The 15,307-nt window shown below is 40.4% G+C and overlaps 1 protein-coding gene across 1 annotated transcript in view; it reads right to left on the bottom strand.

Annotated features, from left to right (window-relative positions):
- Positions 1-12,395, bottom strand: part of ywhaba (tyrosine 3-monooxygenase/tryptophan 5-monooxygenase activation protein, beta polypeptide a) — a 19,747-nt gene extending 7,352 nt beyond the window's left edge. Inside the window, exons 1-3 of the mRNA XM_046075702.1 lie at positions 12,244-12,395; positions 4,601-4,760; positions 3,469-3,609 (exon numbers count right to left, since the gene is read on the bottom strand). Of these exons, the coding sequence (XP_045931658.1) occupies positions 3,469-3,609; positions 4,601-4,753 (294 nt within the window). The 5' untranslated portion in view covers positions 4,754-4,760; positions 12,244-12,395. The remainder of the gene's footprint in view (positions 1-3,468; positions 3,610-4,600; positions 4,761-12,243) is intronic.
- Between the last annotated feature and the right edge of the window lie 2,912 nt (positions 12,396-15,307).

Raw genomic sequence — 15,307 nt, 5'->3', positions numbered from 1 at the left:
TTGTATTTATACGGCAATAGCAGAGTAACACACAAATAAACCTGTCAGGGCACAAGTAAATTGAAACCTTGACTACACTACATTATTGCCTTTGCACTGCAGCCTTTGCTTAATAGAACACTGACACATAAGGACCACTGGCTGACTTTAACCCCTCAGTGTTAACTGGAGTGGTTAGCGACAGTCATGAGCAGCTACAGATGGGCTTCACAGTCTCCAGTGGGAAGGCATGGAAGCTGGCGGTCGTTTGGCAGTCACTAAAAGCACATTTAAGCCGTCGGTATGCTTCTTCAGATAGTTGAATAGCTTTGGAAACCCACTCCCCCAAGACCTTTTTGATGATTAAAAAGTAGCGACGACTGTGTCCCACCATTTCTGTAACTGTCTGAAACCCAAAATATGACATTCACACCCTTCAAGCCAGGATCGGTCAGACTGACTCCTCATCACATGTTATAGCTTTAGTGTGGACATGACAGCTTTTGGGGAAATTAAGCTCTCAGATAGCTTAATCTGAAGGATTTTTATAGGTTTAAGAGTAAAAAGTATTCAGTATTTTGCAAGAAGAAAAGTCAAAAATAATCACGATTGCATGTTAAATGTTTGGATCAATGAGCAGGACTGACTTATGCCACTATACGGGAGTTTCATTCATTTGATAATAAAATAACACTAGTGGGCTCCTACTCGAAGACATCTATCCATTTTGTCAAACTCATTCAGAATTTTTTTACTCTACACTTTTATCCATCTCGACCTTGTCATTTGCCCCAAAGTGCCCACTCAGCATAACAAACTATACACAAAAAAAACAGCCAGAGGTCTGCAGTGGCTAACACGCCCAACAAAAGTGCAGTGTGATCAACCAAAAGATGACAAGCAGAAGCATCACTCTCTTTGCCATCCAGCAGTCTGTACCAGGTTGTGGGGCATTCTAGCAGCGTTGGACCTATTCTGGTTGTTCCCTGTATCATGTTTGTTCGCAGTAGACGTATTCGGCCACCATAGCAGATCAGATGTTAACTATGTCATAAGAAAATTGCAACAACAGTATCTGCCCCACTTCAAAATGAAACAAATATAATGGAGGGAAAAATTAAATCTTTGCTATTGCCAGCTTCTAGATTAAGGTTACAGTTTTTTGTCTTGTGCATGCATCAAAGCTATCCCCAGACTTCCTGCTGCTTTGAGGACAGCATGTCTCCACCCGTCCTTCCCTCCCTTCATTCCAACAGCATCGCATCACTGCAGAGGCTTCCAGTTTGACCTTGAAGATATTATTAGAAGTCTGCTCAGGCGCTAAAAATTTGAGTCTGGTTTGACCTTGAGCAATTTCTGTTCTAACCTAGTCAGGACATGGTGCTGGGAGGTCTTAACTGTACAAAAACTACTGATGATATATTTTCCAGAACACCTCGACATCATCTTTGAACTCCAAATCTGAGCAGCTGAGTGAGACTTTCTACTCTGTCTAGGTCGCTCAGTAACTACAATTACTGAGCTTTACTTCAGCCATTGTTTAGCTGATGCTCTAGAAAATGTCAATCCGTCTTTCCCAAAGCCTGAGAAGATGTCCTCAAATGTCTAGTTTTCTCCACAATCGGTTTATTGTCATAGACAAGCAAAGAAACCAGAAAATATTCACTTTTAAGAAACTGGAAGAATTCTACTAGACTATTCCTTCTTAAAGAATTATTTAAACCGATTAATCGATTATCAAAATAGTTGACAAATTATTTAGCTCACTCTCTGCCAGGCTGTTGCATGTTTACTTCAGCCTGAGCCAAGACAACTGGGTTATAACTGCTATAACTTGCTAGTCACCATTATTAGCTGAAGTTCACAACATTTTACAATGCAGAAATTTTCTTCTACTAGCTTAACAATTAACATATTAGTTATACTAAACCAGGTGTTTTAAGCCTTGCTTTACCTGGTCCGTGCTTGTATTATAACGTATTACCGGATTTATACTTTTCTCAAAGTTAGTTTAAGTGACTGTGTCTCTTTAAATTAAATACAATTATAAAAATTCAATAAATTAATGATGTTTTCCAAGTCAATCAATAATCGTGTTAATAATCGTGATTTCAATTATGACCAAAATAATCGTGACTATGATTTTTTGCCATAATTGAGCAGCCCTAGTATATAATAAATAACACTTTAGGCAAGTGTTTGAATGAAGGTGGATTGCTAACCTGTATGCATCCTAGGTAGGTGAACATTTGTTCTGAAAAAAAAAACAACAAAAAAAAAAACATGCCAAGTTATGTCCAAGCCAGACAAGGGCTTTCAGACAAGAACAGCACTGTGTTAAAAAAAACAAAAAAAACATGGGACCTGGTGGCCTGGACAATTTAGGCTTTTTTGCCAACTACATGAGCACACCCACCTTTGTGCAAACATGGTAGCCTCATTTAAATTAATGAATATGGTGTCATTTTTCATGCAATGCAAATACTGAACACGATCTTATCCTTTAGTCAAACACAGGCCTAGAGCCTAAAGATGGACATATGCTTGAACAAAATTTATGTTTAAATTGGGATAATGATGCACACTTTAGGCCTTCTTTCATGGAAGCATTCATAGTGTTACACACTGACAGAAATTGACCTTCTGACAAGCAGTTTGGTTGGAGCATACCAATGCCTTCAAATGTGTGTTCAGACCGACTCTGCTCTATCAAAAATCTCCTCATTCATCTCAGACCACTGTGTGTCTGCAAATACAGAGCACCTGGCTGGAGGTTTGGGACAATACATTGTAACATAACTCCAGGTAGATTACTTTGCAATTACATTGGCGTAATTCTACGGTTTACATAAGAACTGCTGTAACAAAATGTAAAATGACTGTTGCTGTAGTACCTTCCCTGTAAAATCATGTGCCATGTTATTATAAACTACTGGGAAGAGTTCCATCATCTGATAAGCCTTCAAACTCATACATGTATTCCCCAAACTGGACTTCCTGGATTGTGTTTCATCCTCTCAGCCCGTACCTGTACCAACACATCCACACCAACCCAGCTCCTTGCAATAATAACTAACAAATGTCCCAGGTATTTGAATCTGCATTTGTCTTTCCAGTCAAGCACTCCTTTGCCTCTGTACCAAGCACATAAAAAATAAATAAATAAAAAGAAAGCAAAGATAACCAAGTGGTGTGGCGAGACAAAAAAAATGAGGAAAATTAAAGCTTTGTTTGACAACTCTTAACAGCTGCCAGTGCTGCTGCTAGCAACGTTTTTACAGTCTCCACGAGTAACACCATGTGACTGTTTCTTTATTCTTTCCTCAGCCAGGAGGGATCAGCTCCAGTTCCATCTTCTTCCTTCACTGCTCCCTCTTTATACCTTCTGTCCCAGTCCTCCCCGCCCATCATCACCACCCAGCTTGTACTTTCTCTCTCTCTCTCTCCCCCCCCTGCTCCCTGCCTGCCATTTCCCATCCTTCTCCTTACCAGCACATCGTGGCAGATTTCTTGGAGTTCAGACTCGATCTTCACGCGGTATTCACGGGCCATCTGCTGTTTCTTCTCGCACCCCTCCGTCTTCTGCTCAATGCTGGAGATGACGCGCCAGGATGAACGGCGGGCCCCCACCTAATGGCATCAACAACAGCATCAACGTCAACCAAAAAAAACTAATTTCAAGACATCATTCCTGAAAGACACAGCTGAAATAATACAGATTTAGTATGATAGAGTAACCATGATTAAAACCACAATTAGTGGTTAATTTTGACATTTCACTGCACACCTGCACACTGCATTGCACATGAGCATCATGATGATTTTCACACAGATCAATAAACAAGCACAATATTGTAATTTTATTTAACACTTCAGAGAAATGTGACAGTTTCCTCATAAAACCTAATAATGCTGAAATGATGTTGAGCAATGAAAATATGGGAGGCTAACCTTTAAATCAACCAATGAAAAATAGTATGAATGAAGACTTTTAGAATAGTTTATTTTCTTTAGATTGTATGACTATTGTCACTGAGCTCATTTCATAATGTCAGAAGTGCTGCTTATGCTATTCCCTATATCCTGACTTAACATACCCACAGAGTGACTTAATACCATCCTCCTGGCTGGGTTACAGCTTGAAACATGCAATAAAAAAAGTACTGAGTGCTACTCAATGCTGGCAAGCTTAAAAAAAATAAAAATTAAAAAAGCAAGTAAAGTTCAGTGATAAATAGAGCAGCAGTGCTGGAAAACCTGAAGCTGCTCTTACATAATTTGTGCTTTTACAGTTGGACTATAAAATCTTCATGAAAAACAAATTACAGCAGCACAGCAAGTGAAGACTTTATTATCAGGATAAAAGCAGATGCCCCTCAAAATCCACTCCCCCAAAACACATTTTCATGAGTGCACGGGCAAAGTGCGTGCAGGTAGGTAGGTAGACAGGCAGGCCGGTCAGCCAGCCAATCATTTCATTCATCATTTTTAACACGATTTCTCTTGAAATCATGACAGTGTTAAAAATAAGCAGTCAATGGTCAGTTTCCTCCAATGACAGCTACTAAGTGACAGCTCAGATGGGAAGGGGGGCGTTTAAGACATTAGATTGATGCCATACCACATTCTTGTAGGCGACAGAGAGCAGGTTGCGTTCCTCATTGCTGAGCTCCAGGCCCTGCTCTGTCACGGCTTTCATGGCAGCCGCCATGTCGTCGTAGCGTTCGGCCTGCTCTGCCAGCTTGGCTTTCTGCACCAGGTCGTTCTTATCCATTTTTAGGCTGTAGGGAGAAGAACAGGGGACAGACAGACAGAGTTGGCGTTTGTACTTAAGCATTAAGGGCCTCCATTTACCAGCTGGGGGGGGGGGAGAAGACAGACAGGGTAGAGAGAGATAGACAAGTGTGAGAAATATGGGTGGGCAAGATCTGAGGGCCCATGATATAAGCACGATTGAGAGAATAATACAGAAAAATAAATGATGCTTAATAATAACCACAAGCAAAAGCTAATTAATAAACTGCCAGTGATTGAATCCTAATATTGCATAAAAAAGTAACATAAAATAAACTAGCAATGACCTAACAGAACTTCATAAACCATCTAAAACCCTTTCCAGCAAAATGGTTGCTCCCAGTTATTTCATCCCCGAGGGCTTTCTGCTCTCCAGATGAATCTGTAGGTCTAAGTAGGCCACAGCCTCGCCTCCATCTCCTTTACATCTACACATCACACAATGGGCGAATAGTCTACGTTTGAATTTATTTGAATAACTTGAAAATCCTTTATTTCTACATTTTCCAAAACATTATTTCACACTAGAAGAAAAATATGTAAATACACCCACACCCTCACATCTGCACACTAACAAGTTAGTAAGTTTGATAACTTCCTGGTTTCAATGCATGGTGACCACCTTTCCACCAGCGGGAAACTCACTCTGTCCAAGTGTCCTTAAGGCTTACCTGGCCCCTGAGTCCCTATAGATGCAGTGCCTTTAAGAAGAATCCCCCCTTCATGGACCTTTTAACATTTTGTTTTACAAAAATAAATGACAGCTTTGTTGACACCAAATCCTGTCCTGCCAAACATTCTTTATTGGACTGAGGTGTAACTTAACCACTCCAGGACATTTTGTTTTAAGCCATGCCTGTGTGGATTAAGATTTGTTTCAATTAAAAACTTCACTTTTCATCATCAGTTAATAGATCCTTCTTCAAATTTGTTTAAGCGTTTGTCATGTCTTCTTGCAGACATTGAGGGCTGTAATCAATTACGGCTCGTCACAATGAAATTCTGCACCTGGTGTAAGTGAGGATTCCCCGGAGAACAAGCTGAAGCTAAAAAAAAAAAACTCACGTACAGCCATCAGAAGTGTGGGAGCATTTTAGACAGAGACCCAACAATGTGGTGCTCTATAAGCGCTGTAAAATGGATTATCACAGCAGTTCAACTGGTGTGCACCAACACTTGAAGCAAAATTATCCAGGAGCGATTTGTCAAGACGGCAGCACCGCAAATCCTGTTTACTTCCCCACACTATCACGATATATTAGGATTATCAACCAGAGGAACGCGTTTCTGTTAGCAGAAGTAACTTGAAATGATTTCCTAGAGGTTTCTTCAGCGCCCGCATGATGGTAGTAGAGATGCACCAATTGCAAATTTCGATTTCTTAAAGGTCTGCACAGCATAGACAAACATTTTTGTAACATTTCTTTAAAACAGACAGTTATTTCTTTCGTAGTTAGCATCAGCTTAAGCATTGGCTATTCTTCCTGGAGTTCATTTCATTGTATGTTCATAATAAAACACTGACTAAACTTCTTCATTTTCTCCAGAACTGCACCAGGTTAAAGGACCTTGTCTCCATCAAACATTTCAAAATAAAAAAGTGCCCCTCGTTAGTGGGCAGAGCTTTTTTGTACAAATAAATGCAACTGAAAATAAACTGCTGGCTCAGAGAGACCACTGTGTTGAAATACATCGGCACAAATAGGTGTGTTTGCGGTTGTTTTACCTGGTACGTGCTTGTAAAATATCTTCTAACATAATACCAGATAAAATATTACTGTTTCTCTGCAAAATGCAAAAAATGGGCCACCAAATATAGCCTACTATGGCGACCATTAATATACCTGGGCGGTCCACCCAAGTAAAGTCTGTGTGGGAAAACACTGCTTATTTTCACTTTACAGGCATTACAAATTGCAGAAGTTGCGTCTTCTCTCACTGTGAACAACTTCCATGCTGACCACGTTTGAGCGTGTGTGTGAGCGGCCGATCGATCGGTGCACCTCTAGTTAAAATTAATATCTACATCACATTGCACGTAACATTACACCATGGGTCATCTAACATTTGGCCATTTTATGTTGTATGAGAATGCGTGAGAAAATGGATTAAACTAATGTTACAGACATCCAACTAAGGTTAAAGTCAAGGGCAACTGGACTTGGTTGAAGATACTGGAAGATGTTTCGTCCCTCATCTAAAAGGACGACTTCTAATGTTACAGACTGCTGTTACAGTTACTGTCTGTACCAAAAATACATTTACCAGTGATCATCTTACTTCATATTACTTCAGTGATTAATTAAATCTGTCATAACCTTTTTTAAGTTTTAAGTTAGATACTTACGTAAAAATAACAATTCATTGTGACAGTGTTAAAATTACTCACAGCAATCCTTATGAATTTGAGGTGTTTTTGACATTTTGCATAAAATTATATTCACCAAGTATTTAAAAAATAATCGTTGAATTAAGCTATAAAAAAAGAAAGAAAGAAAAAAAAAAAAACACTATCGTTAGGTGCAGCCCTACAGCCGTTACACATAGACAAGGTACTGTGCAATTTGTTTCCCCAACAGTTTCTCTTCTTTAGGCCCACTCTGCTGTTAAGCAGCAACTGGTACAACAAATGGGAACCTGGAGCTCCTTCAGAGCCCTCTTGGTGGCTTCACTACCTAGTGCTCTTCTCACATGGACATTGAATTTTCCTTTTGTGGGCAGATTTACAGATGTGCCATATTCTCTCAAACGCACATCATGAGATTTACCTCACCACCACCAGACGGCACAGAGGCATGCGTGGTGACTAATACCCCTTTGCTTTGTGTACATGACAAACAAAAGAGGCGGTTCTATTGTGACTCTGACATTTTCTTTCATTCAATTCATGGTGTCAGATAAGTGTGCCGAATCATTTTTCCCCATGAGGAAAAACATTACTTTCTCAATTTAAATGTTCATGATTGTGAGCTATTGATAATCCTGAATAAATCAATAATAATTGGTCCCAGGTATTGGCCCATGGGTAATGTCATAAACCAGTGACCAGATCGCTGAACAGAAGTACTGGAATTGTGAAGGAATTTTGCATCAATGTAATGAAGTATCTTGATTCATCAGGTACTAATTTGCTGTATTAGCCAAAAATAGACATTCATGCCCGGTTATTTTTTCCATTGACAACTGATTGACTTTCCAGAAAATGTACAAAATCATATATATATATACATACATACACACACACATATATACACATACACACACACAAATATCACGATTAAAAATATTGCATACACCATGATAGAGGACTCCATACTGTTCACTCCTTTGACACACAACCAATTTCCATTCAATTTTGACTTGCACTTAACTGGTATTTGTTCTAAAAGTAGCTGAATTTGTAAAAACTAATTGCTTTTTGAAGATCAGTGTTATACCAACAGTACTTACAAATGATCACTATACATAAGTGGTATACCTATATCTAATTTGATATTAAAAACTGATAAACTAAATAATAGTTAAGAGCTTAACAAAAGTTTAAAAGACTGAACAAGAGAGCCATTTCTGTAAAGAGGATTTTTCAACAAACCATACTTTGTGTTCACCTTATATTTATAAGGGGATTCAAATTCAGCCTGTATGATGAGAATGCAACATAACAGAAGTCTATATAACCCCTTTGACTTGAGGTGATAGCGACATTTTTTAAAGCTGACTAGGGCTGCAGCTAACGATGATTTTAGTACTTTCATCGATTCATCGTTGAAGTACTTTTGCTTGCGGCGCGCGACGACCCCCCTGGTAACGGGATCAGCTGCGTAAGTTAACTCATGACTGTGACATTACAACCCAAACTCACAGCCCAACCAGGCAGAGAACAACAGATGCACGCGTGTACATTTGCAGCTGAGGACTGCGGCTTAATTTTGCTAGCCTTCAACTCAACAATCAATCATGGGTTCAATTATCTGCTGATAGAGTTCCATTTGTTTCCCCCCCAAAAAAACTGGTGAGATCCCCATTTCCTCCATTATCAGGACACTCATTGAGAGGAAACTGTGTATATGCACTATTAGTTGTGGTTGACATAACGGAAATCTGATTGTTTTGTATTGGTCAAATCTCCACCATGAATGCTCACTACATGGTTTCAGTTCTTGATCTGAGCATGTGAGGGATTTCAGCAGCACCTTTTTAAAATCACATTACGCGTCTTGATAGTCATACATACAAAAACAGACAAGACAGTTTGATTTTGTATTGAAAACAACAAACCAGTTATAATAATTGTTAAGGTGCTGTTTACTTTATGGATTTTACAACTCTAACCAGGGTTGGAAATCAGCACCCACCACAAGTGGAGCGTGCATTTCCTCAACCTGCCAGACACGGTGGTGGGTAAATAAAAAAAGTGTAACGGAGCGATGTGTGACATTCAACAAAGCAGACTGAATCATGAGTCTGCTTGTTTCATGCTGACACTTTACCAAGGAGACACAGAAAAACAAAATGCCGTTTCAGTCCTTGTCTCATACACAATGGTCTCTCCGTTGCTGTTGTAACATTCAATGACCAGGAACCTGCAGGCGGATCTTCCAGCTCTGCTATTCTATTAGCGCTCGCCATAGTGTGACTGACTTGCACGCTGATCCGCTTGTTGTGCGGACCTCAGAACCACTGCCCTCAGCCTCATCCGCCAACTTGTCCGTACCTCTGGCCTTCTGACCTTCAGACACATGCCCATTCTGAGATGACGAGCTAACATTAGCTTGTCAGTAGCAAGTCACAGTTTTCTTTCCCAACAACTGACTGATAAGTGCCAAACACTGACATAAACTAGAACGTTACCTGCACTGCCGTATAATTACGGTCAGTTCCATTTGACATAGGGAGTTGGAATTTCCGAATTCAAAGTCAAAAATTTCATAGGGAGCATCCCCTTAAGTCGGACTTCTGACTTAGAAAGTCGGGAGAACCACACTACTTCAACTTTGTGATCAAAGATGGTTGCTTTGAGTATCAACAGTTAGTGGAAGCTGTAGTTTATACTGTTTATTAGCACTTCTGTGTACTTGTCTCAGAAATGTTCATACACAAAGTGCTGTCCAGCTGCTGTCCGTGGACGTATTGCTACAGTGTTTAGTATGACTAAATACCGCATAATGCGTTTATTTATGCGTTGTCCCCCCCACATCAACTGCCGCAACAATAGCTAACCTGGCTAGTGGTAAACAATAGCTGGCTGAGCGATGTTTTCCCGACTTGTTAACTGAAATGCTGTCAACTCGGGTGTGACCTCCGACTTCAGAGGTAAATGGAAAGCACATCCAAGTCACACCAAACACAGTAAATTGTAGTCACACCGCAAAAAGTATTTATTTATGACAGTACAGAATTTATTTAATCCTACGAAAGGACAATACAAAATTTAAGACCCTTTGAAACAGAATTTACTACTTTGTAAATGAAATTTAATACTTTTTCTTATGTGTAGAATTCAAAATATAAGACCCGTGGGCACTCTGGTAACCATTTGATCATCTGCCAACTTCCCGTGCCTTACATGATAGTATATATAGATTTTCATGGGTGTTTCACTATTTTCAGACATTTTGCTGACCAACTGTTAATTGATTAATGAGTAAGAAAAATTAGGTTGTAATTGAATGGATTTTGCGACTCTGACAAACAGGAACTGAGTTAATAGAAGAAGATTTCTTGTCTTTTCATCTTTCAGAGGTCTTAATTCCTTTTTATCTTTATCTCACCAATAAATTGACTAAATTCATTCACTCAAAGATATTATATATTTATTGGCATGCTTTTGAAGTGGTTGTTGATTTCATCGCCCCCCCAATAGAAGAATTGATTTCACAGGCCTTTAAATAAGCACACACAGGGGAAACATGTACAGTGTAATAAATACCTGGGAAATAGTGAGACTTTTTTCAGCAAAGTTGAATGAAGAGAACGAACATTCAACCTGGATGTGGCATTCACACCGTGCTGTCTTTTCGACAACCTGTGACACATCCACCAATCTATCCCTGAGCACGACACTTAACCCCTAGTTGATCCAGAGGCCCACGACCTCTGACATATATAGCAGTTGTAAATCGCTTTGGATGCAGGAGTCATCTAAATAACTAATAATTATATTTTTATTATTAATATACGTCTTGGAGGCTAATCTGTTTGATTTTAGCACATTTTAGCATGCTCAATAGCATTTAGCATCCGGGTAAAACGCCTCTTATCACGGTTACAGGCGCATTAATTAAGCGTTATTTAGTTAACCGCAGCAGCAGCGACACGCACATAGGTCAAAATTGCAATGCTGTTATCCAACCGCCAAACCTGCAGTTAAAGGTTAACGGCCATATGCGTTACCGACCAAAAAAAAAAAAAAAAAAAAATGAGGAAGCCCATCTTCCACAGCAGAGATGACAGTGAATGGCTTAAATACCAACCGTTTTGACACGAACGGTTAAAACCGGCCCTCTTGGCCACGAATATAAGAGTCTGTAAGTCAGCGTTTCTAGTCGGCCTTCCAACAGCTACCGCCCTCCTTGTCGCATTCCCCTGCGGAATTTTAAGATGGAGAGATAGATTACCGCCAGCTAGCATGCTAAGCTAACTGAACGTCACACCACGGCCGCTGCCTGCCTTCAACTGTTAGCTTAGCATGCTAACGGGACCTGACCCAGTTCAATATGAATCTGCGGTACAATATGTGCCACTGGGGCTAGAGTAGTAAAATACGACAGTTTCACATATATCCCCTCGGCTATAGAAAGAAAGTTATAATTTTAAAACTGCGGTCGCATTGCTGAGGGAGGGAAACTCCCGGGAAATAGGGAGTGTGTGTGTGTGTGTGTTAGCTTCCACATCGTTTCACTATTACGCCATGACGGAGCTGAGCTAAAGACATCGCCGATCTGTCTTTTGTCAGTTGTGCGTATAATGAGGCCAAATATGTCGGTCGTCCGGATACGGTTGAGTAAGTCACCGTGCAGTGTATTTAATTAGTTCTGGCAGCTAAAATATCTAGGCTGCTTGTTGCGACGGCCCTCGGCACGGCTGCTGCTATGTAAGCTGTCAAAATGGCCAAACTTGGGTGCTGCTTCTCCCTCCCTAACACGGTCAACGCGCATGGCATCGACCGGAGTGTGGGCCTTAAAAGAAAAAAAAAAAAAATCTACGATCTATATTAGCACATTCGACAGCACAACGAGGAACCGGCGAGCTACTGTCCAGGTGTCTTATGGATTATTTCTCTCTATTTTGGCCACAAAGTCTCGGCCTAAATTCTCGCACCCAGCCCCAAAACCACAATAGGCACCTTCCGCCGCAGAGGCAGGGGACGCGTCCACCGCTGGGGCTATCGTCCCCCTCCCCTCTCCCTCCGTAAGACTGACTTTACCCTGTATATAAGACAATAATGAAGTGATATGCAAGTGGACTCACATTTAGAGCGTACTACGAATCCCGAATTTATTCGCTGAACGATCGGAGTGTATCAAGCCGTCCTCTGCTCGCTGCTCAGGGTATTCAGGGCAGTACCACTTCCGCCTGCTCTGACACTTCCGCTTCCTCTAAACCCCACCCCTCCCCCCGCCAGTATCCATGGTGACCGCGCCAGGGGGTTTCCTTAGCATCTTGCGAGGGGCTCTGACGTCAGGAGGACTAATGCTGCGTTCCGGACCGCTCGGATTTAAACATAACATTGATTATAACTGTGGTTTTTACAATTTGGAAAGATAAACTATATTTCATTTTATTTTTACCATTGTGTATTCTGGAAAGATTTAGGAACATTTTAGTAACAGAAAAACGGGTAAGAGTTAATTAATTATTTTTTCTAATAGACTCAAGTTGGAGCATTTAGCCTACTAATGTGCTATTCATATTTAACTAGGCAAGCCATGCCTAATGGAGCAACACGAATAATTAATCATTCAGCTGATACTTTTATCCAAAGCAACTTACGTTTGCTATATAGGTTATGTCAGAGGTCTCACGCCTCTGGAGTAACTAAGAGTTGGGGAGTTAGCGACACACTGGTTGATGTTGCAGAGGGGATCGAACCCTAGTCTCCCACACCAGAGTCATGGGGCTTATCCACCGCTCGCACTGATTTTGACAGCCGAGCGTTCAAGCGGTCCCCGTACAAACTCTGCAGTGACCCCCACGTAATTTCAGTTTGAGACTCTTCCTCTATTGAGCGGTAAATGGTGATACGAGCAATTGTGAATCATCAGCATTAAAAACAAAATTAAGAGTATATAAATTAATGTATTTGATGTCATGTTATATTTTGTACTTCATGGTCCAGACAATATTAACTAAATTCTGCAGCTCCTCATCGTACTTAAAGTTACACATTCACAAATAGAAATGGACTGGATCAAAACCTTGCCTCAGCTTACTGTTGAATACTTAAAAAATAAAAAAAGCAAAAAAAAAGTTTTATAGAAGAATGTAATTTAATTTCAGCTTCTGAAAAAGTAAAATGTAGTTGATTATTTGCCTCTTTTGCATTTTTGTTACTCTTGGAGTCGGGGTACATATTTGCTTTCCATTTACCTCGGAAGTCGAAAGTCGGAGCCGGGAATTATTCACACCCGAGTTGATAGCGTTCCAGTACAACAACAGATTTAAGTAGGAAAACCAAGATTGATGCCTCTTGCCATTGTCAGCAATTGATACATTACTCTATATTTTGCACACACAAATACCATAGCAACATGTCTACAGATATAAGTTGGACAGGACTGTATTTATTTAGACACAAATAAGACAAAGATAAACAGTATTTTACTACAGCTTTCAATAGGCTACTGTTGATTCTGAAAGCAGCCATCTTGGATTTTGAGGTCAGGGTTGTTGAGGCTCTCCCAAATTTCCGACTCAGAAATCCGTCCTAAGGGGGGCGTTCCCCTTGAAATATTGGAACTCGGAAATTCTGACTTCCCATGTCAAATGGGATGCATAATTTTTCTCCGAGTTCACAAGTAGAAACTCTGACATCAAGTGGCATCCATGGTACTTTTTCTAGTTGGAGGTCTAAAATTTCCGAGTTGCTTTGAACGCAGCATACAGCAACCGCAACAGGATGACGTGCGCCGGTCTCCGTGGCAACTGTCTCCGTGAGGCTGCTGCTGTCCTATCTGAGTTCGCTATCGTGTCAGCTGACACAGCTCCGCGTGGGCTACGCTGATTTATTACAAGCATTCATACTTTATAACAAGCAGGTCTGTTTCTCCCACCACACCACCTACACTGCCACTGCAAACCCTGAAACACGTAATCCATCAACAATCCTTACTGCATCTTCATTAACACCATCCTCTGATTCATTTGAGCATTTTATACAAAACATTTAAAATATACTCAGACATGACAAGACAAAAGCTGTGTCTGAAATCTCTCTCCTTCACTAATTCACTTTTGTTCACTATTTGCTTTATTTATTTATTTATTTTTTTACCTTTATTTAACTAGGAGAGGACTCATTGAGATAAAATCTGCCTTGGCCAAGAAAGGCAGCAGGACAGAAAGTCTGACAGTAGCCTACAGACATAAAACAACAACAATACAATCAAAGACAATCTATTGTTTTACCTTACACATAATCAACAGCACACTATAAAAACTACGTTAAGACACCTTCATGCAGGCAGATAAAATACACTAATGCAACGCCTGCTTATTTAAAACATTTACATTCATCTTTAAAAATCTCCATATTCAAAGATTTGAACAGTCTTGGCAGTCTTTCCCAAGAATGAAGTCACACTATTTTGATTATAGGCTACTATACATGCATATATAGCCTATCCATAGGCACATCTATGCCCTCAATGTACAGTACACACACACAGAACAAGCATAAACAAACAGGATAACATATCAGCAAAAACAGAGCTGGTATTATTTTGTAGGCTACATGAAACATACATACATATATATACATACACTCGCCTAAAGGATTATTAGGAACACCATACTAATACTGTGTTTGACCCCCTTTCGCCTTCAGAACTGCCTTGATTCTACATGGCATTGATTCAACAAGGTGCTGAAAGCATTCTTTAGAAATGTTGGCCCATATTGATAGGATAGCATCTTGCAGTTGATGGAGATTTGTGGGATGCACATCCAGGGCGCGAAGCTCCCGTTCCACCACATCCCAAAGATGCTCTATTGGGTTGAGATCTGGTGACTGTGGGGGCCATTTTAGTACAGTGAAATCATTGTCATGTTCAAGAAACCAATTTGAAATGATTTGAGCTTTGTGACATGGTGCATTATCCTGCTGGAAGTAGCCATCAGAGGACGGGTACATGGTGGCCATAAAGGGATGGACATGGTCAGAAAAAATGCTCAGGTGGCATTTAAATGATGCCCAATTGGCACTAAGGGGCCTAAAGTGTGCCAAGAAAACATCCCCCACACCATTACACCACCACCACCAGCCTGCACAGTGGTAACAAGGCATGATGGATCCATGTTCTCATTCTGTTTACGC

Source organism: Micropterus dolomieu, linkage group LG18 (assembly GCF_021292245.1).
Source record: "Micropterus dolomieu isolate WLL.071019.BEF.003 ecotype Adirondacks linkage group LG18, ASM2129224v1, whole genome shotgun sequence".
Taxonomy (NCBI): domain Eukaryota; kingdom Metazoa; phylum Chordata; class Actinopteri; order Centrarchiformes; family Centrarchidae; genus Micropterus; species Micropterus dolomieu.
Note: the sequence above shows the minus strand (reverse complement) of the source record. Positions and strands in the feature narration are given on the sequence as shown.